The 24063-nt window shown below is 43.1% G+C and overlaps 1 protein-coding gene across 2 annotated transcripts; it reads left to right on the top strand.

The window, feature by feature from the left end:
* Positions 1-259: 259 nt before the first annotated feature.
* On the top strand, positions 260-18226 carry LOC308235535 (zinc finger protein 551-like). 2 transcript variants are annotated; one of them, XR_013959186.1, is made up of 4 exons: positions 328-572; positions 1446-1572; positions 16468-16688; positions 18019-18226. XR_013959186.1 is itself a non-coding variant. In XM_080644441.1 (3 exons), the coding sequence occupies exons 1-3, from the start codon at positions 387-389 to the stop codon at positions 16479-16481; spliced, it is 327 nt and encodes a 108-aa protein (XP_080500567.1). In that variant the 5' UTR covers positions 260-386; the 3' UTR covers positions 16482-17936. The 2 variants fall into 2 exon arrangements, 1 of the variants encoding a protein (XP_080500567.1); XM_080644441.1 differs by lacking the exon at positions 18019-18226 and having other exon boundaries at positions 260-572; positions 16468-17936.
* The last annotated feature ends 5837 nt before the right edge of the window (positions 18227-24063 follow it).

Below are 24063 nucleotides of genomic sequence, written 5' to 3'. Positions count from 1 at the left end.
ATATGAAAATCCAGCCACACAGGTGCCTCAGAAGCAAACTTGCCCCAGACATCACCTCCCCTGAAGGCGCTAGAGGGCACTTAGTATACTTGGTGTGTTCTTGGGCTATTTGACCCTAAATCCAGTCCTGGAGTCAGCTGAGAAATACGGGATTCTGGCCTTGGAGCAAGAAACTACATTACCCACAAGGCCATGCATGCAATGCCACCAGGCTGAGCCAATGGGGACTCTGAAACGGCATTTCCGTTTGGTCACTTCCGTGGGGAGGGACAATAGTCCTCCTGGTGAGATTTGTGTTCTCAGGTTTTTGTCTCAGGCGGTCAGGATTATCTGGTCGCAGCGTGCTGTGCAGAAGGCTGGTGAGTAGTTTTCCCGCCGCACAGCCAATGGCGGGAGCCTCCTGTGGTGCTCCCAGCTCACACGTGGGTTTGAAGCTCGGAGTCACCACTGGGACCCACGCCAGGGCCGAGACAGCGACCGCCATTCCTGCAGCGGCTTCTACTGCAGCCGCTCCCGCCCCGCTCAGCCCACAGAGTGCAATGGCGGCGCCCGCGCTGAGGAGCTTCGCTGAGGTAAGTTCCTGTCCCCCAGCCCCTCACCGCCTCCTTTCACAGACACCACAGCTGGGGGAGGGCGCCTGTCACGTCCTCAGCTCAGTCCGCATGGAGGACCGTGAGGAAGGCGGAGGGGAGAGAGGAGTGTTGTGGCTTCTGAGGCACAGCAGGTGCAGGGCAGAGAGGACAGGGGTGACTGCATCTGAGGTTCCCCTGAGGGTGTGGGCTGTGAGGATTGGCGGACAGATCAGAGGCTGCAGGGAGGACGTCACAGAATCATTCGGGGCTTTCCCGGCTGTGGGGTCCATCAGAGGCCTGGGGTGGTCCCGGACCCGGCTGGAAGACAAGCTCTCTACCTGCCATGTGCCAAGTTCATGGGGGAGTCCAGCGAGATCCAGTGGCATTGGAGCAGGAAGGGGGCAGAGCTGAGGGAGTGAAGGTGGGGTCTGAAGATGGGAAGAGGTTAAAGATTACCCAGTGGTGTGCACATCTGGAGGAAGTGTGAGCTGATGGTCCCCGGGACCTGGTGTGGGGACTTAAAGGTGAAGCATAAACCCAGCGTGGCTTTGTCTTGGAGGCATGATCTAGGAGACTGCAGTGGAATTGCTTGGCAGGAAGGCTGGGGCCCTGCAGGCATCGCCCAGAGCTTAAATGGCATTGCTCTCTCCCCTCCCCTCCCCCAATCCTTCCCGCCCAACCCAGCTGCTCTGCTGAGGGCAATCCCAGTGAGTAATGGGACTGTGATGAGAGAGCAGCCTGCACTGGCATTAGGGCCTGGTGTCCACACTAACCACGTGCCCTGGAGGAGGTTGAGGGGGGGCAGGTGTGTAAGGAGTAGGAGTGGGGCTCTCAGAGAGACAGCTCTGGTTTCAATTGTCTCCATTCTGACAGGTTGGCGTGACCTTTGAGGACATTGCCCTGTACTTCTCCAGGGAGGAATGGAGCCTCGTTGATGAGGGTCAGAGACAGCTGTACCTGAATGTGATGCTGGAGAACTTTGAACTTATATCCTCGCTGGGTAAGACCCTCACTGTCACCGTGACCTGGACTTGGCTTTGGGATTTCCCAGGCCCCATCTCCCAGGGTGTGCTCTGTCCTCCCATGTAGACTGTGGTTCTGCTTGATTTTCCAGTTTCCTGGGTAGTAGCTGTCCTGGGGAGGGTTGGTCTGTTTCCACTGCTCCCTTCTTTCCTGAAGTCCCAATTCTCCCCGCTGTACTACATTCACAGGGAAGGACCTGTGGTTGGTAGTGTTTCAGGAAGCCTGAGGGATTCCACCTTGATCAGTGAGGAAAGCATTTTCTATATTTCTGTTGGTCATGTGTAAATTTTTTTTGAAAAATTGACTCTACATCCTTATCCTGTTTATTAACTATATTTTTTTGGTTAAAGAGTCTTTTTGAATACCTTGTATATTTTATATATTAATTGCTTACTACATACAGGAACACATATTGTTGCATGTGCTTAATTTTGCTTTGCAGATATTACTCCCCGACTCCCGCTTTTCTACAAAGTCCATGTTTTAGGCAACCCAGCATTCAGCAGGTCTAGTGCCACCATGTTTCTAGGAAGCTCAGATGCTTATTACCAGTGCTTAGTAATAACATGTTTTTAATGAAGTTATATAGAGTTTGCTTTTGAGACAGTCATTGCATTGTTATTAGCCTGCAGTATAGTATTAACTTACCTTCATTATTTCCAGGGAACTCCAATGGTTTATATGAATCTCTGTCTATATCACAATATTTGCTTTATTGTGCTGATCATAACTGTATCCACAATCCGTTCAAGCGACTACTTCATATTGTTTGGCAGTATTTTCTCCAATCCTGTAGAATGCCTTTCATTTCATTTTGTTTATTGCTGTTGTGCAGTGAAGATGCTATTTTTTCTTTATTTGTTGCAGTGTGGACTGTTTATTTTTTCTATTTTGTCTGGTGGCTGGTGTCACATCAAGAAACTCCTGTCCAGTGCTAGCTTCGGCTGCACATATACTAAAATTGGAACGATACAGAGAAGATTAGCATAGCCCCTGTGCAAGGATGACACGCAAATTCGTGAAGCGTTCCATATTTTTTTTAAAAAAAGAAACTCCTGTCCAAAACAAACCTCCAAAACTTTTTCTCTAGGTTGTCCTGAAGAGTTTTAAGTTTTAGCGCTGACATTTAATTCTGTCATGTAGGTTGAGTTAAATTTTATCAGTGGTGTCCAGTATTGTTGTTTTTACATGTGAGTATTGATTTCAGCAGCACCATTCATTGAAGAAACTATCTTTCCTTTCTTCTGTGTCTTGCAGCTTTGTCAAAGATTACTTAAAAGTATGTGCCTGGGTTTATTTCTGTGTTTTCTGTTCTGTTCCATTGATATATGTGTCTGTGTTTCTCCAGGAACACACTGTTTGCTTGATTTCTCTTTATAATAAATTGAAATCAAGAAGTGTGATGCCACCAGCTTTTTTCTCGCTCAGGATTGCTTTTGTTAATGGAGGTCTTCTGATTCCATTTCCGGATTCTCTACTCATTTCTTTGTAAAATACCATTGGAGTTACTGGGATTGCATATAATCTGTAGTTTGCCTTGTGTATTATAGCTGTCTCCACCATATTTCATTTCTAAATCCATGAATACAGGTTGTCTTTCAACTGATTTGTGTTTTCTTCCATTCCTTTCATCACTGTCTTATCAACAGATATTTCACATTTTGGTTGAATTTCTTCCTGCAGATTTTAATTGTTTTTAATGCTTTTGTAAATTCGATTACCTTCTTCATTTTTCTATCAAAGAATTTATTGTTAGTGTGTAGAAATGGAACTAATGTTTGTATGTTTATTTTGCATACTGTAACTTTTCTGAATTTAATTCTTTTTTTTTTTCACTTTTTTTTTAATATATATATTTTATTGATATTTCACAGAGAGGAAGGGAGAGGGATAGAGAGCTAGAAACATCGATGTGAGAGAAACATCGATCAGCTGCCTCCTGCACACCTCCCACTGAGGATGTGCCCGAAACAAAGGCACACGCCCCTGACCGGAATCGAACCCGGGACCTCTTAGTCCGCAGGCCGACGCTCTATCCACTGAGCCAAACCGGTTTTGGCTGAATTTAATTCTTTATTCTTCTTTGATCTTCATCCGAATAGTGAGGATATGTTTTCCATTGATTGTTTTTTTAGAGAGAGAGTGGGAGACACACACACACACACACACACACACACACACACACAGAGAGAGAGAGAGAGAGAGAGAGAGAAACATCGATTGGTTGACTCCCATATGAGAGTGGGTATCGGACCTGCAATCCAGGTACCTGCCCTTGATTGGGATCAAACCTTGGTGCTCCAATGCACAAGCCAGCACTCTCACCAGTGCACCACACTGATTAGGGCTTTTCATTTATTCTTTAAATTATTTATTTATTTAAATATATGTATTTTTCATTTCTGAGAGGACGAGGAGAGACAGAGAGAAAAACATCAATGATGAGAGAGTCAGAAACATCAATGATGAGAGAAAATCATTGATCAGCTGCCTCCTGCACGACCCCCACTGGTGATTGAGCTCACAATCAGTTCAGATGTCCTAACAAGGAATCGAATTGTGACCTCCTAGTTCAGCGGTTCTCAACCTGTGGGTCGCAACCCCTTTGGGGTCGAACGACCCTTTCACAGGGGTCGCCTAAGGCAATCGGAAAACACATATTTCCAATGGTCTTAGGAACCTAGACACCGCTCCTCTATCCATCTCCAGGCGGGTCCGCCCACATGCAGATACGCCCACATACGCGTACCCAGAGTGATGACATCATCGCGCCAACCCCATCACATACACCCCGTACAAACACAGGTGTATGTGACAGGGTTGGCGCCATAATGTACTTATGCGGACCAGTCACACATGTATAGAGAGCAGCTACTGTGTAGAAAGCAGCTGCTGTGTTGAAAGCAGCTACTCTGTTGAAAGCAGCTACTATGTTGAAAGCAGCAGTATTGGAGGTAAAATGACACTTCATGAATTATAATTACTGGGTAAATGTAAAATCCTGTACTGTAAAATAATCAACTACTGCAAAAAATAAATAAATCTGTACCATGGGGACTTGATCTGGATGCTGATCAGTCTTTTTATATTCAGCTGTGGTTGATGTGAATACTGCCCCCTTGTGATAGTAACAGGTATGTAAAAAAAACAACACAGAGAATGGTCAATCATAGGAAACTTTAATGAACTGTATTTACTGAACTATGCCATGTATCATCTTTTGTATTATTAAAGCTATTGTTATATATTATTTTCATTAGCAAACCATTCCATGACAATGGATTGTGTAGAGAAGAACGTTAAGAAAATATAGTGAGGGTTTTTTTACAGTATGGTTTTACCTCAATAATTACAGCAGGAATTGAGAAACCACAATGTGTTATTTGTTGTGAAGTTCTATCAGCCGAATCTATGAAGCCGAACAAACTAAAACGCCATTTTGATAGCAAGCATCCGAGTTTTGCCGGCAAGGATACCAATTATTTTAGAAGCAAAGCTGATGGATTCAAGAAAGCCAGCTTGACACTGGTGGCAGGTACCACAAACAAAATGTAGCAGCCGTTGAAGCTTCATATCTGGTGGCACTCAGAATCGCCAGAGCTATGAAACCTCACACCATTGCTGAGGATTTACTGTTGCCAGTGGCCAAAGACATTGTTTGAGTTATGATTGGAGACAAATTTTTTACGAAATTGAGTGCAATTTTCGTATCTAACGACACTGTCTGCAGAAGAATAGATGACATGTCTGCTGATATTCTTGATCAGGTAATCTAGGAAATTAAATTTGCTCCACTTCCAATATTTAGTATCCAGCTTGATGAATCTGCAGACGTTGCAAACTGTACACAGTTACTGGTTTACGTGAGGTATATTAATGATGGCGACTTTAAAGATGAGTTTCTTTTTTGCAAACCTCTTGAAACGACAACTACTGCACGTGATGTATTTGACACGGTTCGTTTCGGAAAGAGCACAAGATCTCTTGGGAAAAGTTTTGTGGTGTTTGCACAGATGGTGCTCCAGCTATGCTAGGATGTCGATCTGGATTTCAATGTTTGGTACTGAATGAGTCACCAAAAGTCATCGGAACTCACTGTGTGATTCATTGGTAAATATTAGCAACGAAGACGCTGCCACAAGAGTTACAAGAAGTAATGAGCCAAAACCGGTTTGGCTCAGTGGATACAGCGTCGGCCTGTGGACTGAAAGGTCCCAGGTTCGATTCCGGTCAAGGGCACGTAACTTGGTTGCGGGCACATCCCCAGTAGGAGGTGTGCAGGAGGCAGCTGATCGATGTTTCTCTCTCATCGATGTTTCTAACTCTCTATCCCTCTTCCTTCCTCTCTGTAAAAAATCAATAAAATATATTTAAAAAAAAAAAAGTTACAAGAAGTAATGAAAAGCGTCATAAGTTCTGTCAATTTTGTAAAGGTGAGCACTTTAAACAGTCGACTGTTTTCGCAACTGTGCAATGAGTTGGATGCACCGAACAATGCTCTGCTCTTTGACACTGAAGTGAGATGGTTGTCGAGAGGGAAAGTTTTAAAATGTGTTTTTGAGCTTCCTGATGAACTCAAAACGTTTTTTAATCAGAAAACAAGACCGCAGTTTGAAGCACTTTTCAGCGATAAAAGTAAACTGCAGGAAATAGCTTACTTGGTTGCCATCTTTGCCATCTTGAATGAGTTAAATTTATCACTGCAAGGACCAAATGCAACATGCCTCGATTTGTCTGAAAAGATCCAATCATTGCAAATGAAACTTCAGCTTTGGCAAAAAAAAAATTGGATGAAAATAAAATTTACATGTTGCCTACCTTATCTGCTTTCTTTGAGGAACATGACATTGAACCAGACAAAAGGATTACGATGATAATTTCTGTGCAAGAACACTTGCTTATGCTTGCAGATGAAATTTCATCATACTTTCCAAATCTACCTGACACCCCATTTGCACTTGCCAGAAACCCATTCACAGTCAAAGTTGAAGATGTTCCTGAGACAGCACAAGAGGAGTTAATTGAACTTATTAACAGCGATGCAGCGAGAACTGATTTCTCTACAATGCCAGTTACAAAATTTTGGATCAAGTGTTTGCAGTCATATCCTGTTCTGTCTAAGACTGTGTTGCACCTTCTTCTTCCATTTCCAACAACATATCTTTGTGAAACAGGGTTTTCCAGCTTGCTTGTTATCAACTCTAAATACAGAAATAGACTTGTGGAAGATGATCTTCGTTGTGCTCTTGCAAAGACTGCCCCGAGAATTTCTGATCTGGTGAGAAAGAAGCAATTTCAACCTTCACACTGACGTTGGCTTTTTACGCATACTGTCGTAAAATGTGGCAATGTAGTTTACTGTTGTTACATTAAGACTGTTACCCATGCTACAATGTGCTTCAAGACAAAATTTCATTTATTTGTAATTAGAAATATTTCACAATATATAATTACATATTGTTTTTGTGATTAATCACTATGCTTTAATTATGTTCAATTTGTAACAATGAAAATACATCCTGCATATCAGATATTTACATTATGATTCATAACAGTAGCAAAATTACAGTCATGAAGTAGCAACGAAAATAATTTTATGGTTGGGGGTCACCACAACATGAACTGTATTAAAGGGTCACGGCATTAGGAAGGTTGAGAACTACTGTCGCAGTTCATGAGTCAGTGCTCAATCAGTGAGATGTACCAGGCAGCATTTGTTTATTGATTTTAGAGACAGCAAGGGAGACAGAGAAAGAGAGGGAAGCATTGATGTGCTGTTCTACCCATCCATGCTTTCATTGGTTGTCCCCTACATGTGCCCTGATGGGGGATTGAACCCACAACCTTGGTGCATCGGGACCACACGCTCAACAACTGAGCCACCTGGACAGGGCTCTGAATTTGTTTATTAATTTCAGAAGCTCATAGTGGGATCTTAACAAATTTCTCTATGGAGGGTCATGTCATCCGGTAACATCAACATCTCTTTTTTTTTTTTTTTTTAATATATTTTATTGATTTTTTACAGAGAGGAAGGGAGAGGGATAGAGAGCTAGAAACATCGATCAGCTGCCTCCTGCACACCTCCCACTGGGGATGTGCCCGCAACCAAGGTACATGCCCTTGACCGGAATCGAACCCGGGACCCTTCAGTCCGCAGGCCGACGCTCTATCCACTGAGCCAAACCGGTTTCGGCTCAACATCTCTTATGATGCATTGTGGTTCCTAGTGACAGGTGTCATGTTTTATCATTCATTTCTTTTTTAATTTATTTGAGGCTTGGTCTTTGGTTATTTTTAGTGAGTTAGTTTGTTTTTGCTTTAGTGTAGCTAAAGGCTTGTACATTTTTATATCTTTTTAAAAAATACACCTTTTAGGTATTCCTTTCTTTTTTCTCCCTTTTATTTATGTTTGTTCTAATATTTATGGTTTCTTTCCTCTGAAACCTTTGGGTTTTCTTTTCTGTTGTGTTTCTAGTTTCCTGAGGTGTCATGTTAGGTTTTTTGAGATTTTTGTGACAATGTAGGCATTTATCTCTATAAAATATCCCTTTAGAATTATATTTTCTGAATGTTATACATAAGATTTGGTAGATTGTTTTGTTATTTACTTTATCTCTAGAGTTTTTTTAGATCACTTCTGTTTTTGGCTACACTGAAATTCTTATGTATTTGTTCATTATTCCTTTTACATAGAGAGTTAGAGAAATTGAAAGAGAGAGGGGGGGCGGGAGGTAGGTTGGGGAGAAACATCAATTGGTTGCCTTCTGCACTCACGCAAACCCGATATGGAACCCACATTCTGATATATGCCCTAAGCGGGAATCGAACCCTTGACCCTTCGATACACAGGACAATGCTCCAACCAACTGAGCCATACTGGCCAGGGCATTGTGTGGTTTTTAAAAAGAAAAATTTCCAGTTTTTTTGAGACCAGGCCACTAGGATCAATGAGAACATAAGTACAGTGGCTGATAGTAGTAATGCTGACCCATTATTTTAATTTAATTTTTATTTTTTAAAAAAATATTTTTTAATTGATTTCAGAGAGGAAAAGACTGAGAGAGAGATAGAAACATCAATGATGAGAAAGAATCATTGATTGGCTGCCTCTTGCACACCCCCCCAGCGGGGACCGAGCCCACAACCCGGTCATGTGCCCTTGACAAATCAAACCTGGGACCCTTCCGTCCACAAGTCAATTCTCTGTTTGAGCTTTTGCAAAGACTGCCCCGAGAATTTCTACATTGTACAGTAAACTACATTGCTACATTTTGCGACAGTATTCATAAAAAGCCAACGTCAGTGCGAAGGTTGAAATTGCTTCTTTCTCACCAGATCAGAAATTCTCGGGGCAGTCTTTGCAAGAGCACAAACAGAGAATTGGCTTGTGGACGGAAGGGTCCTAGGTTTGATTTGTCAAGGGCACAGTTTGCTACTGTTATGAGCAGAACCAGCTAGGACTGACCCTTTTTTAAAAATACATTTTTATTGATTTATGAGAGGAAGGGGGAGAAAGTGACAGAGACAGAGAGAGAGACAGACAGACAGAGAGACATTAATGATGAGAGAGTATCACTGATGAGCTGCCTCCTTTATGCCCCCTACTGGGACTGAACCCACAACAAATTGGGCATGTGCCCTTGACTGGAATGGAACCTAGGACCTTTCAGTCCGCAGGCTGACCCTCTATCCACTGAGCAAACCACCTAGGGCGGACCCTTGAATTATTTATTTTTTTATTAACCCTTGTTTTGACATTAGGTATCTTCAAATGTGTTTGCTCACCCAGTTTCCTGTGATCCTTTCCATGCAGTTGTTCTTATTTGGTATTCTGTATTACGGTTTGTCTTCCTATGGCATGTTTTTCTCATTGATAACTGTCTACTTACTCTGGGATGGGGAAAGATTCTCATATCTCTGATTCTGCCATCTTACTGATGTTACTCTCATAGGTCTTTTGCCTGTGATCTCATTTGTGCTTTGTTGTTCTACCACAGTGCTGACCATCCATCCTTTTAGTTTTTCTTTTGAGATTGGCATCATTTATCCCATGCAGTGGCTCAACTGGGATTTAAGAGGCAGAATCATTTCTGCATCACAGGGGAAACATGACTTTATCAATGATGGGTAGACCCAGAGGCAGTCTTGCCTTGGTGAAGGGCTGGGGGTGGTTTTCATGCCTGGGCTTTGTTACATTAATAACTAGGAACCTATTTTGTTCTACAATGTTTTGTTACCATTGCCCACCCCTCACCCAATTTTACTTCTTCTTGTTTAATGTTGATAATTTGCGTATGACTCAGTTTTAATAGTGATCATTCTACTCGGATTCCCAGGCCATGGATAACCTTAACCTCTTTAAACTTCGCACCTCTTCCTCTTTCACACATCTCACTTCACTGCACTCCAGTGTTGTTCCATGCCTGCAGAGCCTTAGAGTGAACACATGTTATATTGATGCTGAACATCATGTACTCTAATATGATTGTTATTTTATGGGGTTGAACATATTGAAATTATCCTACACAGACTCAATCGCCAGCATGAAAGGTCCTAAAGGAATCCATTTGTGGAGTAATAACGAGTAGACCCTGCATCTCTTCTTTTTGTCCCAGCCTATGCTTCTGTCCTCCCTTGGTGAGATTTTCATCATCCAGTGACCTTTTGGGCCATAACAGCCATTTCCTGAGAGTCTGACTTCCTTGTCTTAAAAATCATTGTATGGAATCATGTCCAGTAATTACAGATAAACATTTGTAGTGAACATATTCTGTTTTTATCAGGTCAACATGCACTTCACCTACATTTATTTTTGTTCAGGTTGCTGCTGTGGAGCAGAGAATGTGGAGGCCTCGACTGAACAGAAGGTTTCTGTAAGAGTGTCACAGGCAAGGAATCCCAAGATAGCCTTGTTTTCCCAGAAGAGCCACCCCTGTGAGAGTTGTGAGCTTGTCTTGGGAAACATTTTCCACGTGATGGAGGGGCAGGGAACACAACACAGACAGATACTGTTGAGATGTGGGGCGTGTGCAAAACGATTTTATTTCAGTGCAAAATTTGACCAGCAGCATGTGAGAGAGAAGACTTTAATTAGAGGTGTGGAAAGGATCTCACGTGCAAACAGCTGCAATTTCCATGTGTCCCAGAATCATTTCACATGCGGGGAGGTTGGGCAGGGTTTCCTTACCGGGTCAGGACCTCTTCACCTAAAGGCTACTCAGACCAGGGACAGTCCAACTGCAGTTTCGACATGTGGGATGACATTTCAAAGGAGAAACAATTATTACAGTAGAAAAGAATGTAAGGAAGACATTAGTTGCACCCACATGTTTACTCAGGAAAAAGGTGTCCATCTTGGAAGTCAATGTTTTGTGTCCTCTGAATGTGGAAAATATTTTACCAAATTATCTACCTTTAATTACCAACAGCGAGGTCACACTGGAGAAAAGCCTTATAAATGCAATGAGTGTGGGAAAGCTTACACCAGTAGCACTGAACTTTGTCATCATCAGAGAGTGCACACTGGAGAGAGGCCTTATCACTGCAGTGAATGTGGGAAATATTTTACCAGGATCGGTGATCTTCATTGTCATCAGAGAGTTCATACAGGAGAAAAGCCTTATAAATGCAGTGAGTGTGGGAAATCTTTTACAGGTAGCAGTAGTCTCCGATATCATCAGAGAGTTCACACTGGAGAAAAGCCTTATAAATGCAATGAATGTGGAAAATCTTTTACAAGTAGCAGTGCTCTCCAGTACCATCAGAGAGTTCACACTGGAGAAAGGCCTTATCAATGCAGTGAATGTGGAAAATCTTTTACAGGGAGATATGCACTCCAGTATCACCAGAGAGTTCACACTGGAGAAAAGCCTTATCAATGCACTGAATGTGAGAAATCTTTTACCACTAAGAGTATACTTTATCATCATCAGAGAGTTCATACAGGAGAAAAGCCTTATAAATGCAGTGAATGTGGGAAATCTTTTACCCATGGCACTGCCCTTCGTCGTCATCAGACACTACATACAGGAGAAAAACCTTATAATTGCACTGAATGTGGAAAATCTTTTACATATAGCAATGGTCTCCTATATCACCAGAGAGTTCACACTGGAGAGAAGCCTTATCAGTGCAGTGAATGTGGAAAATCTTTTACATGTAGCAGTAGTCTCCAGTATCATCAGAGAGTTCACACTGGAGAAAAGCCTTATCAGTGCAGTGAATGTGGAAAATCTTTTATCCATAGTACTAAACTTCGCTATCATCAGCGACTTCATACTGGAGAGAAGCCTTATCAATGCAGTGAATGTGGGAAATCTTTTACAACTAGCAAAGGTCTTAAATATCATCAGAGAGTTCACACTGGAGAGAAGCCTTATCAGTGCAGTGAATGTGGGAAATCTTTTACAAGTAGCAGTAATCTCCACTATCATCAGAGAGGTCACACTGGAGAAAAGCCTTATCAGTGCAGTGAATGTGGAAAATCTTTTACATGTAAGACCATTCTTTATCAACATCAGAGAGTACATACGGGAGAAAAGCCTTATCAATGCAGTGAATGCGGGAAATCTTTTACCAAGAGCACTACCCTTCGTTATCATCAGAGACTTCATACAGGAGAGAAGCCTTATAAATGCAGTGAATGTGGGAAATCTTTTACCAAGAGTACTACCCTTCGTTATCATCAGAGACTGCATACAGGAGAGAAACCTTATAAATGCAGTGAATGTGGGAAATCTTTTATAAGTAACAATGGGCTCCAATATCATCAGAGAGTTCACACTGGTGAAAAGCCTTATCAATGCAGTGAATGTGGGAAATCTTTTCCTGTTAACAATGAACTTCATCGTCATCAGGGAGTTCATACAGGAGAAAAGCCTTATCAGTGCAATGAATGTGGAAAATCTTTTAAATGTAGCAGTGGTCTCCAATATCATCACAGAGTTCACACTGGTGAAAAGCCTTATCAATGCAGTGAATGTGGGAAATCTTTTCTTGTTAGGAATGACCTTCGTCGTCATTGGGGAGTTCATACAGGAGAAAAGCCTTATAAATGCAATGAATGTGGAAAATCTTTTAAAAGTAGGAGTGGTCTCCATTATCACAGAGTTCACGCTGGAGAAAGCCATTATGAGTGCAATTAATGTGAGGTATCTTTCAACCAAATTTCAAAATTCGCTCTGCACCTATGAGGCCAAATGTGACAAATTTCTTAAATGCATAGGAAATGTACCTTCTTAGTACTTAATAATACAAGAAAACTTGTGAATCCTCATTTTTCTGAATTGTATTCCATACATTTAATCACATATGTTATGTAAAGTTCCCATAAGTGTTTTTGCTGTGGTGTTTGTTTGTTTTTATGTTAGAACACTATGTAATTATGTTGCACTTTCTAACATACAGAGATGTCCTGCCAGATCTATGTCATTGCATATTTCTGTTGTTGAAGGTATTTCACCTGAACCACCTATAAGGTCCCTACATGTGGCATCAATCACCATTCTCATGTGCCCAGGGAAGCTAACTCTGTTGTCTAATTTGTTGAAGAAAATTAGGAATACCTGAGCCCTTGAGTCTTTTTTTTTTTTTAATATATTTTTTTGATTTTTCACAGAGAGGAAGGGGGAGGGATAGAGAGTTAGAAACATCAGTGAGAGAGAAACATAGATCAGGTACCTCCTGCACACTCCCCACTGGAGATGTGCCCGCAAGCAAGGTACATGCTGTTGACCAGAATCGAACCCGGGACCCCCCAGTATACAGGCTGACGCTCTATCCACTGAAACCAAACTGGTCAGGGCTTGATTCTTGTTTCTCTGTCATGAGTTTTCCCATAGGACTGATTACTCTTGGCTCCAGTAAACATAATGTTGCAGAGGGACTGCCATTTTCGAGGACATGCTTTGCCTGAATGCTGGTGATGAACTTATTGAGTGCCTCAGTCATTGATGGCAGAACTGCTAATCTCATATCTCTTTGATTTGTAAAATAATGAAGGCTTTTTCCTAAGACTTCTTGAATCTTGGGTGTTCTATTTACTGTGTGGGTTAGCTTATAGGAAGATCTGGGCTCTCCAAGCATGATGAGGTGAAAACTTTTATGAGGTCTCAAACATTTTTGCCCTTGGGGGAACAGTATTGTGCAGAAATTAGCTCAGCAGTTTTGGAAAATTTACACTGTGCTCATATTTTCCTTGGAAGCACTGTGGACTCTAATCCTCATGTGATTTCTGGATGCTTTGAGACACAGAGATCACTCGAAGAGCGGGTAGCTGTGACAACCTCAATTATGTCTTTGAACATGAATTTATATTCTTGTTTGCAAGGGATGCCAATACATTTGAAGGGAATCTCTTGTCCAGGTGTTGCAGAGGTACATGTGCCCTAAGGCTACAATTTCACTGGTGATGGTCTGTGATTTGAGCACCATAGCAGTGAGGCGAAACCCTTTCACTGTAGAAACACCTAATTTTTGTTGGACGAGACTGCAGCCCATTAGTTGGAATGGTCCTCATCTAAATGTGCATCCAGGAATTATTTTGAGGAAAAGACTACATGAGCTCTGTGTACACAGATCTGAGGGACTCCAGGGATGTTTATCTTCTGTGGAGCAGTCATTGTTACTGATTATAATCAGGATCTTTTGTGGCTCCTGTAGCTTCTCAGATGTTCCCATCAGAGCCATTGGTGTGCTAGCAGGAATACAAAGATGGAGACAAAGGCTGTCTTTAGTCCAGGGATGTGGCTTTTGTGGGTTTGAGTGAAAGTTCTTCATTGTTTGTTACATTTTCTGTCACTGAGATGAGACTCTCACCCAGAGGGTATAAGTATGGGGATTGAACATAGAGTTGCCAAACCTGTTCTTCCAGAATGGGTGAACATACATTTGTTTTATCCTGAACCATTGTTAACAGCTGTAATGAGTAAATTACATGTCTTAAATAGAGTGTTTCATAAATCTTGACATGTGCATGAAACTGAAACCATCATTACAGTCATAATGCTGACCATGTCTGTCTGTGTGTAATTGCTTCATGACCTCTTTTAACCTGTCCCTATTCTTCAAAGCTTTCCTAGTAACCACAGACTTTCCATTTTCATAGAGAACTTTATTTATCTGTTTTTCTGCTTTAATTTGTTTTATAAATACTTGGAGATTTATGAAAGTTACACTAGTAATTCATCTTTTTTTCTGATATTCTTATCATTGATATATCACCTTCAGTTTGTCCATTTTCTTTTTTTTTATTAAGGTATTATATGTGTACATATCTTACCATTGCCCCCCCCACCCCAATACATGCCCTCACCCCCCAATGTTTTGCATTCTTTGGTTACTCTTATATGCATGCATATAAGTCCTTCAGTTGATATCTTATTTCCCCCACCTCTCCCTAACCTTCCCGTGGTAATTAGACAGTCTGTTTGATGCTTTACTGCCTCTGTATCTATCTTTTTGTTCATCAGTTTATAATGTTTTTCATTATCCCCAAATGAGTGAGATCATGTGGTATTTTTCTTTCATTGACTGGCTTATTTCACTTAGCATAATGTTCTCTAATTCCATCCAGGTGCCTACAAATGGTAAAAAATATGGAACGCTTCACGAATTTGCGTGTCATCCTTGCGCAGGGGCCATGCTAATCTCTGTATCGTTCCAATTTTAGTATATGTGCTGCCGAAGCGAGCACCAGTTTGTCCATTTTCATAAACATTTGGTTATTTCTAATAAAGCTGGTACAAATATTTCTGTATAATTTCTTGTATGTTTATACATGTTATTTACCTTTGTGAAAAATTAAGTGCATGATCTGAGTTTTTGGGTAGATGAATGTTTAAATTTACTGAGATTAGCAAATTGTGATCTAAATGGAATATACCACCGTGGTCGGTGTGGCTCAGTGCTTGGCCATTATCTCGTGTCGCACAGGTTGTGGATTTAATTGCCGGTGGGGATATGTGCTGAGTTGTGGCCTAGATCCATAGAAGTGGGTGTGCAGGAGGTCGCTGGCCAATATGATGGCACTGTTCCATCAATGTATCTTTCCCTCTCTAAAAATTAATAAACTATTCTTTAAAAATAAAAAATAATCCTTGCCCTAGCCCAGTGGTCGGCAAACTCATTAGTCAACAGAGCCAAATATCAACAATACGATTGAAATTTCTTTTGAGAGCCAAATTTTTTTAAAAACTATAGGTAGGTACATTGTTATTACCTTAATAAGGGTACTCCTAAGCTGGTCTTTGCTAAAAACTTAAGGGGCCAAAGAGCCGCATGTGGCTTGCGAGCCGCAGTTTGCCGACCAGTGCCCTAGCCGATATGGATCAGTGGATTGAGCATCAGTCTGTGAACTAAAGGCTCCCAGATTCAATTCCAGCCAAGGGCACATGTCCGGATATATGTTCTGCCTAATGTTTTATGAGTTCTGGCAATTTTCTTGAACAAAAAGACAATGGAATAACAAATATGGATGTTAGAATTTCACTCATTTTGTTCCTTTTTGATTTAGGAAATAAATTTTTGTATTGATATAAAGTGTTTTAATTTTTACCTTTTAAAAATACATATTTTTAGAGATTTAAAAATATTTTTTATTGGTTTCAGATAGGAAAGGAGAGGGAGAGAGAGAATCATCAATAATGAGAATCACTGATGGGCTACCTCCTTCACTCTGCTGCTGGAAATGGACCCCACAACCCAGGCATGTGCCCTGATGAGAAATCGAATGGGGGACATATTTGTGCATGCTCTGATGCTTAACCACTGAGCAACACCAACTAGAATTTTTTTAGTTTTTCAATGCTATGCATAATGCAGTGAACACTTAATTTTAACCCGCACTACTAACATTCTCCACCACCTTCAGAAGATCAACCTTGAAGAGTTTCAAGAAAACCTGCAGGAGAAACCAAGATGGCGATATAGGTAAACACCTAAACTGCTGCCTGGACAACAATTTCAAAACTACAACTAAAAGACAAAACGTCTATCACCAAGAACCACGGGAAAGCTGGCTCAGTGGAAGTTCTACAACTAGAAGGAAAGAGAAAAGAGCACTGAGACGTGCACAAGCGCAGAAAAGCTGAGGTACGGAGGCGCGTCAATCGGGCTGGCGATGGGCGACTGGGAGCGCTGCTTTTTTCAACCCGAAGGGAGACAACCTCCCGATTACTCCAAACTCCGGTTTCAGGGGAGATGCGGGGGACCCAAACTCCTACGGGGAGAAGCTGGAGTGTCTGCCATGGGGTTGGAAAGTGAGGGAGGCTTGCTTTCAGGGCTGCATGCAGGAATAATTATTTACTGTGCTGGGGCCCAGGACGCGGGGACACGGTAGGAGACGCAGAGTGGAGTTACACAATGAGCAGTGCTTAGATAGCTAGAAGACAAAGGGCTCTATGAAGCTGACTACAGGTAGGTCTCAATAGGTGGTAAATTAAAGACACTGATTCCCAAGAGGCGAGAGAATTAACTTTAGATATGGCTATGCTGAAACATTGGCTACCATGAAATTCTTTTTTTCCTACAAATGTGAGGCCTCCTCATTCATGACAACTTGAGAAAAATATAGTGAGCTGAGAAAATATAATACGGTGTGAGCAGAAAAATGTAGAACTGTGGATGGAAAGCCACAGCATGATGTTTCATGGCTTCAACCATCCTTTACTAAGGATCCCATGTGCTTCTGAGGCTGAACTGGCCCGTGTTACACAGCAGTGCATAAAGACAACTGTTCCCAACAAGGCTTGTTCAAAGGCTTTATGGAAGGAGGAGCAAATCATTGAAAAAGAAAATATTCTCTGTGATAGTGAATCATTGGGTGATGGGAGATTTGGAGATATGAAATCAGCAGCACTCAGTAATGTGAGAATGTTAAAGCCCACATTGAAAGAGGTTAGCTCTTATTTATAATCCTTCATGCACGTGACCTGTCCCTTGATTGGAACTAAGGGGCCCAGTCTTTTGCGATTGGCTAATTCAAAGGGAGGGGTTGCCCTTTGCTGTTTCAAGACTGGCAGCCCCCAGAGGAGCTGCAAGTCATAGGGCCAACATGGCTGCCTCCAAGTCATGCAGTCCAAAAAGGCGCCTGTCTAAAGTGTTTTGACAGAGAAGATGATTTGTTTAAACTCACATCCATAATCCATACTGTAACCACTAATCAAACTGGATAGGTCTGTGGGATACTATTTGTAAAATACACATATGGTGGTGTAAGTACGTCATTTGTGTCCTAAAACTCTCCAGACTCTGTAATGCAGGCATACCTCTGTATTATGACGAGCTGCATTGGTCTCACAGATAATGTGTTTTCATAAAAAGGACTCCAGTCGCTTTACCAGGAAAATGACAACTCTTTTTTAGCCATTTTCAAGATGTCACTTTCATGAGGAAGGTAATTTCCCAGTGTCCCTACCAATAGATCTCTCTGTGTTCCTTGGAGTGATATGGAGAAACCTTCCATCACCATCTTGGACTCTGGAACCCACATTACCCAGAAGGCCTTGTGAGGAATACCGCCAGCTTAGCCAATGAAGGGTCAGAAAAAGCTTTTCTTTTGCATCACCCGCGGGATGGGGCGGGACTTCCGGTGCAATCTTGGCGGCTATTGGTCTTCACCCAGAATCTACTCCAGTACAGGGTGGGAGGCTCCAGGCGGCGGCGGCGGTGGCAGATCCTGGGAGGGAGAAGGCCCGCGTCCTTTCCGGCTCAGCCCTCACGTGGGAGTGAAATTCGCTGAGGCCACCGGGTTACCCACGTCCGTGACGGAACAGAGACCCTTTCCTCCCCCTTCCACCGCCCCTGCTTCTTCCCGGCCTCTCCGGCCTGGATTGGCGCACAGCGTCCAATGGCAATGGCCTCGCTCAGGTGCTCAGCTGAGGTGAGTTCGCGTCCCCCTCCCCGCCACACCTGCCTCACCGCCTCCTTCCACTCCACCCAGCAGCCTGGGGTCAGGGCGCCTGTCACGACCTGCAGCTCAGGTCCCCGTCAAGGACCCTGAGGAAGGTGGAGGGGAGAGAGGAGTGTTGTGAGTTCTGAGGACACAGGAAATGCAGGGCAGAGTGGACAGGGGTGACATGTATCTGAAATTCCCCTGTGGATGTGGGTGGTGAGTACTGAATCCAAGGTCAGAGACGGGCAGGGAGTATTTCAGAGCCGCCTGCCCTGCTCTCCCCAGGCTGTGGGGTCCACCAGGAATCAGGTTGTGCTAGATCCTTCTGAAACCTCTCAAGCACTCTCTGGATGCCATATGCGAAGTTCATGGGTGAGTCCAGAGAGGTCCTGTGCTGTGGAGCAGGGAGGTGGCAGAGCTGAGGCAGTGAACCTGGGGTCTGAAGTTGTGATGAGGTCAGACATTACACAGTGGTGTGCACATCTGGAGGAAGTGTGAGCTGATGGTGCTGGAAACCTTGTATTGGGACTTTAAAAAAAAATTTTTTTTTTAAATTGATTTCAGAGAGTAAGGGAGAGGGGGAGAGAGAAAGAGAGAAACATAATTAATAATAGAGAATCATCCATAGGCTCCCTCTGGAAACCAGTACTGGGTATGGAGTCTGCAACCCAGGCATGTGTCCTTGATTAGAATCCAACTCGGGATCCTTCAGTCCCCAGCCCAAAACTGACCACTGAGACAAACCAGCCAGGGCTGGTATTAGGACTGTTAGAGAGTAGAAATTTTTGAGCATGCTTCCTCCTAGTCGACTTAGTTTTGAATCCCAGCTGCACCTCACAAAATAGCCTTGCAAGATAGAACACTGTCAGCTTTCTGAAGGATGACCCTGTAAATAACATGGTCATCAATAACGTGACCCTGACATTACTTAAGAAAAACTGTTTTGTCTTAAATTGCTTGCTCTGCAAAAACAAGGTGTGATAAATGTGCTTAAAAGCAGTCCTGCACAAGCCGAAACCGGTTTGGCTCAGTGGAAAGAGCGTCGGCCTGCGGACTGAAGGGTCCCGGGTTCGATTCCGGTCAAGGGCATGTACCTTGGTTGCGGGCACATCTCCAGTGGGAGGTGTGCAGGAGGCAGCTGATCGATGTTTCTCTCTCATCGATGTTTCTAGCTCTCTATCCCTCTCCCTTCCTCTCTGTAAAATATCAATAAAATATATTTAAAAAAAAAAAAAAAAAAAAAAAGCAGTCCTGCACAAAGGGTCGGGCTGCTCTCTGGACTGCCTGGGTGGAGAAAGGCAGAGCAGTCATCGGCCATCTAATAAAGGCTCCCCAAATTTTAATTTGGGCCCTAACTGGTTTGGCTCAATGGATAGAGCGTTGGCCTGTGGACTGAAAGGTCCCAGGTTCGATTCTGGTCAAGGGCATGTACCTTGGTTGCGGGCACATCCCCAGTAGGGGGTGTGCAGGAGGCAGCTGATCGATGTTTCTCTCTCATCGATGTTTCTAACTCTCTATCCCTCTCCCTTCCTTTCTGTAAAAAATCAATAAAATATATTTAAAAAAATTTTTTTAATTTGGTCTGGACTCCAGTAGTCATTCACTCACGTTCGCTCCACAACATTTGGAGGTCCCACCGAGATAACCAGCCTTTGCCTGGTCTTGTGACCAGAGCCCATCGGGGTCCCCGGACTCTCTGACCCAGGGGGAGATCTCTGAGAGACGTTCCTCAGCCCCGGGACTGGTAGAGGTCGGAGACCCCGCCTGCTAAATTTCCTGATTGACTCTGATCGGAGACGCCAGGATCTGATTCTTACTGGTAAGAAACTTATTTCTGGTTCTGTGGGCGCCCATCTAGGGTCTCTGGAAGGCTGAATGTAGTGCTATTTCCGAGACCAGATCCCAGCGCATGACGTTGCTCGGCGATCCTGTTGGTTGTCATTGTCTTTGTTATTCTGTGTTATTGTGGTCTAATTGTCTCTATCATTAGAATGGGTCAGTCTGCTTCATGTTCTGTCTGTACTCCCCTGTAATGTTCTTTGAAAAATTTTCAGGAATTCAAGCGGCGAGCAGATGACTACGGAGCCTCCATTAACGCTTTTGTTTTACAGAAGTTTTGTGAACGGGAATGGCCGACTTTCCTATATCCCAGTGAGTGGCCCCCAGAGGGGTCCACCGATCTAGGGATGGCATATAACGTCCAACATGCCATTTTCGACAATCCTGGCCACCCAGACCAAATTCCTTATATACAAATTTGGATAGACATCTTGACTGACAATCCCAAGTGGCTCCGGGACTGCCAAAAACCTCCCCAGAAGAAGGAAAAACTGGGCAAGAGACTCCAGGTTAAGGAGGTATCTGGGGGATGGTTAGAGATATAAGAAGTGGTGAAGGAGGAGGATTTGAGATATTTTGGGGCCTTGGAGTAAAGAAGGAAAACCTGGGAGGGAGAGCAGCTGTTCCTTAAGTGTAAAAAGCCTGGTTATACAGGATCTCAGACCGCTTGCCTTATTTCCCGTTAAGGCAGAAAAGGGGGGGGGGGGGCGCGTCGGCAAGGAGAGATTGGTTTTTGTTGATTTTGCTGGCTACAACCCGCTCTGCTGGTGTCCCTGGTTTCTTGTTTATCTGAATTATGCTAGACTCAAGGCTTTCTAAAAAACACAGTGGATCTTCCTCTGCCCGTTTTCTTCTTTTTAACCCTTCCAATACACATAAAGAAAATCTCATTGTCCGAGCCTGGCATGGCGGGGTTACTGGGTACTCCTTGGGCGGTGGTGGAATATTCAGCAAAGGAACTTTAAGATATCTTTAATGTTACAACTAGTTTAAGTTTTAAAAATCTTTGTCTCTCAAAAAGAAATATTTTTACCTACTCTTAGTTTTATCACAGAAAGTCTAGGTCATAAATGTTAATCTAAGAAGTTCTGGCTGTTTAATTTTTAGAAATCATTAAATGATTGATGTTTCAAAGAATAAGGAATACTGAGTAGAAGGTCTGAGGCATGGTTATGCACTTTCAAAGGACATAGAAAGAAGGTTTAAAGGCTAATTTAGAAGTGTAAAATTTATAAAGGTTGTGTATGTAATAATAAGAAGAGAAATGTTGAAAGGAAATCAAATAATACAGGCCAGTAAGCCAGGAAGAATAAATAATTTACATTCTGCCTCCCTAAACAGAGGGTAAATAGTTATGCCAAAGTACTTAGGGAGGGACTGATAAAAGAAATCTAACAGTTACTGTTTGTTTAGAAAATATTACTTTGGAAAGTCCATAAAAAGGACTGGCAAGGAAAATTCTATCTTAAAGCAGGTCAGTATACTTTTCTCCTTATACAATTCCTCCGAAATTTGGCAATACTTAATAAATAAATCATGGCAATACATTTCTTTGCATAAATTCAATAAGATCGGTTTCCAATAGTGGTTTTATTAACCAGAAACTTTGACTGGAGTATCATGTTTTAAAGAGCTCTGCCTGAACTCTGAAGACTTGAAGCCAATAAGAGTGCCATGGAGAAAGCCTGGTATCCTGCTTGGTAGCCCTGAAAATATCTGGTGTTGGAGCATCAGGCCCATACCCTACCATCACTGGTGGTTGGTCAGAGTACAAGGGGAGCAATAAGGGCACCTCTGCGTCCCTGCGGGACCCCACACACTCAGCCGCGATGAGTAGGAAGGCTGAGATGGGCCTTGAAGCCTAGGGCATGGGCCCGGGTAGAGCCACTACAGGTGAGGACTTCACCTAACTCAGCAGATACTACTGGCAGGCCTGATGGCAGCTGGATGGCTTGGCTTCCTGGCCTTACGGGGCACATTAAGATTAAATCATGAAATTCCGGCAAAGGTAGTCCGTTACCATTTTTGTTATGTTTATGCAAACAATCAGGCCAAATTAAATACAACAGATAAATTAGTCTTGATTTGGCTCTTTTGATAAACATGGGGTTAATTTTGAGGAGAAAAATTATATTTCAATAGAAGTTATTAAAACTGAAAGGTTTTCTTTCCCTTCTACCAGACCATTTGTTACAGTTTGTCTCCACCAGGTCACAAGCCCAACTCCTTCTGTGCCCAGGCCTCATTGTCCCTCTGACAGACAGCAAGGATCTCTTGGCTCTGAGAGAAAATTCTGACCTGCCTCAGCAGGAAGTGGCTAGAAGAGCCCACCAACGTCCACTTTCCCTAAAAGAATTCAGAGCCAGGATCCTTGAGGTAATATATTAGGCAGTTAGACAGATATGAGCAGAGCAAGGACGATGGGCCAACTGGCACTACCAGATGTAATTAAGTCTTTCCATCTCTACCTATGTGAGACAAGGGGACTCCCCAGAAGTAAGAGGGAATGAGGCTGCAAATGAAGCAGCCTGGGAAGCTGCCCTAAAACCAGTGGGGCCTCTACAGATTCTAGTGACTCTTCCAAACCCTGACCTAGCCCCCTCACCAGCTTACATGGAAACCCAATCTAGAAAAGCTGAAATCCATAACCAATCTTTACTCAAGTTCTTACAGGCTTTACAGTCCACCAGAAAGCAGTCCAGAAGCATGTCCAAGGTACTCTGCCTATACCAACTCCTGATCCGGTCCATCCTTCCACCCTGGAGACTCTGATTGGGTAAAGAAATTTGCCACACAAGGACTGACACCTACCTGGAATAGACCACCTCCACGGCAGTCAAGGTCGACGGGATCCCGACATGGCTTCATCACTCCTGGCTTAAGACAGCCCAGGCAAAATAGAGAGTCCAGGACTCTTCAGACCCTCTAAAGATTAGTCCTGGCCCTCATTCCGGGCCCTTATCTTATAAACAGGCCCACTGACTTTATTCAGCAGAGAATTAATTCTATCAAGCTTATAGTCCTCATGGGTCAATATAACTCCCTCACGAACAATGACCCAAAAGAGTCAATGATTTGATTCTCCCATAAAAACCAGTGGGGAATGTCAGAGAGTAGAAATTTTTGAGCATGCATCCTCCTAGTCGACTTAGCCTTGAATCCCAGCTGCACCACACAAAATAGCCTTGCAAGATAGAACACTGTCAGCTTTCTGAAGAACAGGATGATCCTGTAAATAACATGGTCATCAATAACATGACCCTGACATTACTTAAGAAAAACTGTTTTATCTTAAATTGCTCGCTCTGCAAAAACAAGGTGTGGTAAATGTGCTTACAAGTGGTCCTGCACAAAGGGTCGGGGCTGCTCTCTGGATTGCCTGCGTGGAGAAAGAGCAGTCACCGGCCGCCTAATAAAGGCTCGCCAAATTTTAATTTGGTCTGGACTCCAGTGCTTGTTCACTCGCGTTCACAACAGGACTCTAGGATGAAGCATAAACCCTTGGCTTTGTCTTGGAGGCATAATCTGGGAGACTGCAGTGGTATTCCTTGGCAGGAAGGCTGGGGCCCTGCAGGCATGGCCCAGAGCTTAGATGGAGTTTCTCTGCTGTCCCTCTTCCCAACACATGTGTTGTGCTGAGGGCAGTCACAGTGACTAATGGGACTGTGGTAAGAGAGCAGCCAGCACAGCATTAGGGGCTGGTGTCCACACTAAACTGGGGCGCCCTGGAGGAGG

This window comes from Plecotus auritus, assembly GCF_963455305.1.
Source record: "Plecotus auritus genome assembly, chromosome: 10".
NCBI lineage: Eukaryota > Metazoa > Chordata > Mammalia > Chiroptera > Vespertilionidae > Plecotus > Plecotus auritus.
This window is presented reverse-complemented; position numbering and strand designations above follow the sequence as displayed.

Coding starts and splice junctions, on each gene's coding strand:
- LOC308235535 (XM_080644441.1), top strand. CDS start 387: ATGGCGGGAGCCTCCTGTGGTGCTCCCAGCTCACACGTGGGTTTGAAG. Junction 573..1,445: donor CGCTGAGGAGCTTCGCTGAG/GTAAGTTCCTGT, acceptor CCATTCTGACAG/GTTGGCGTGACCTTTGAGGA.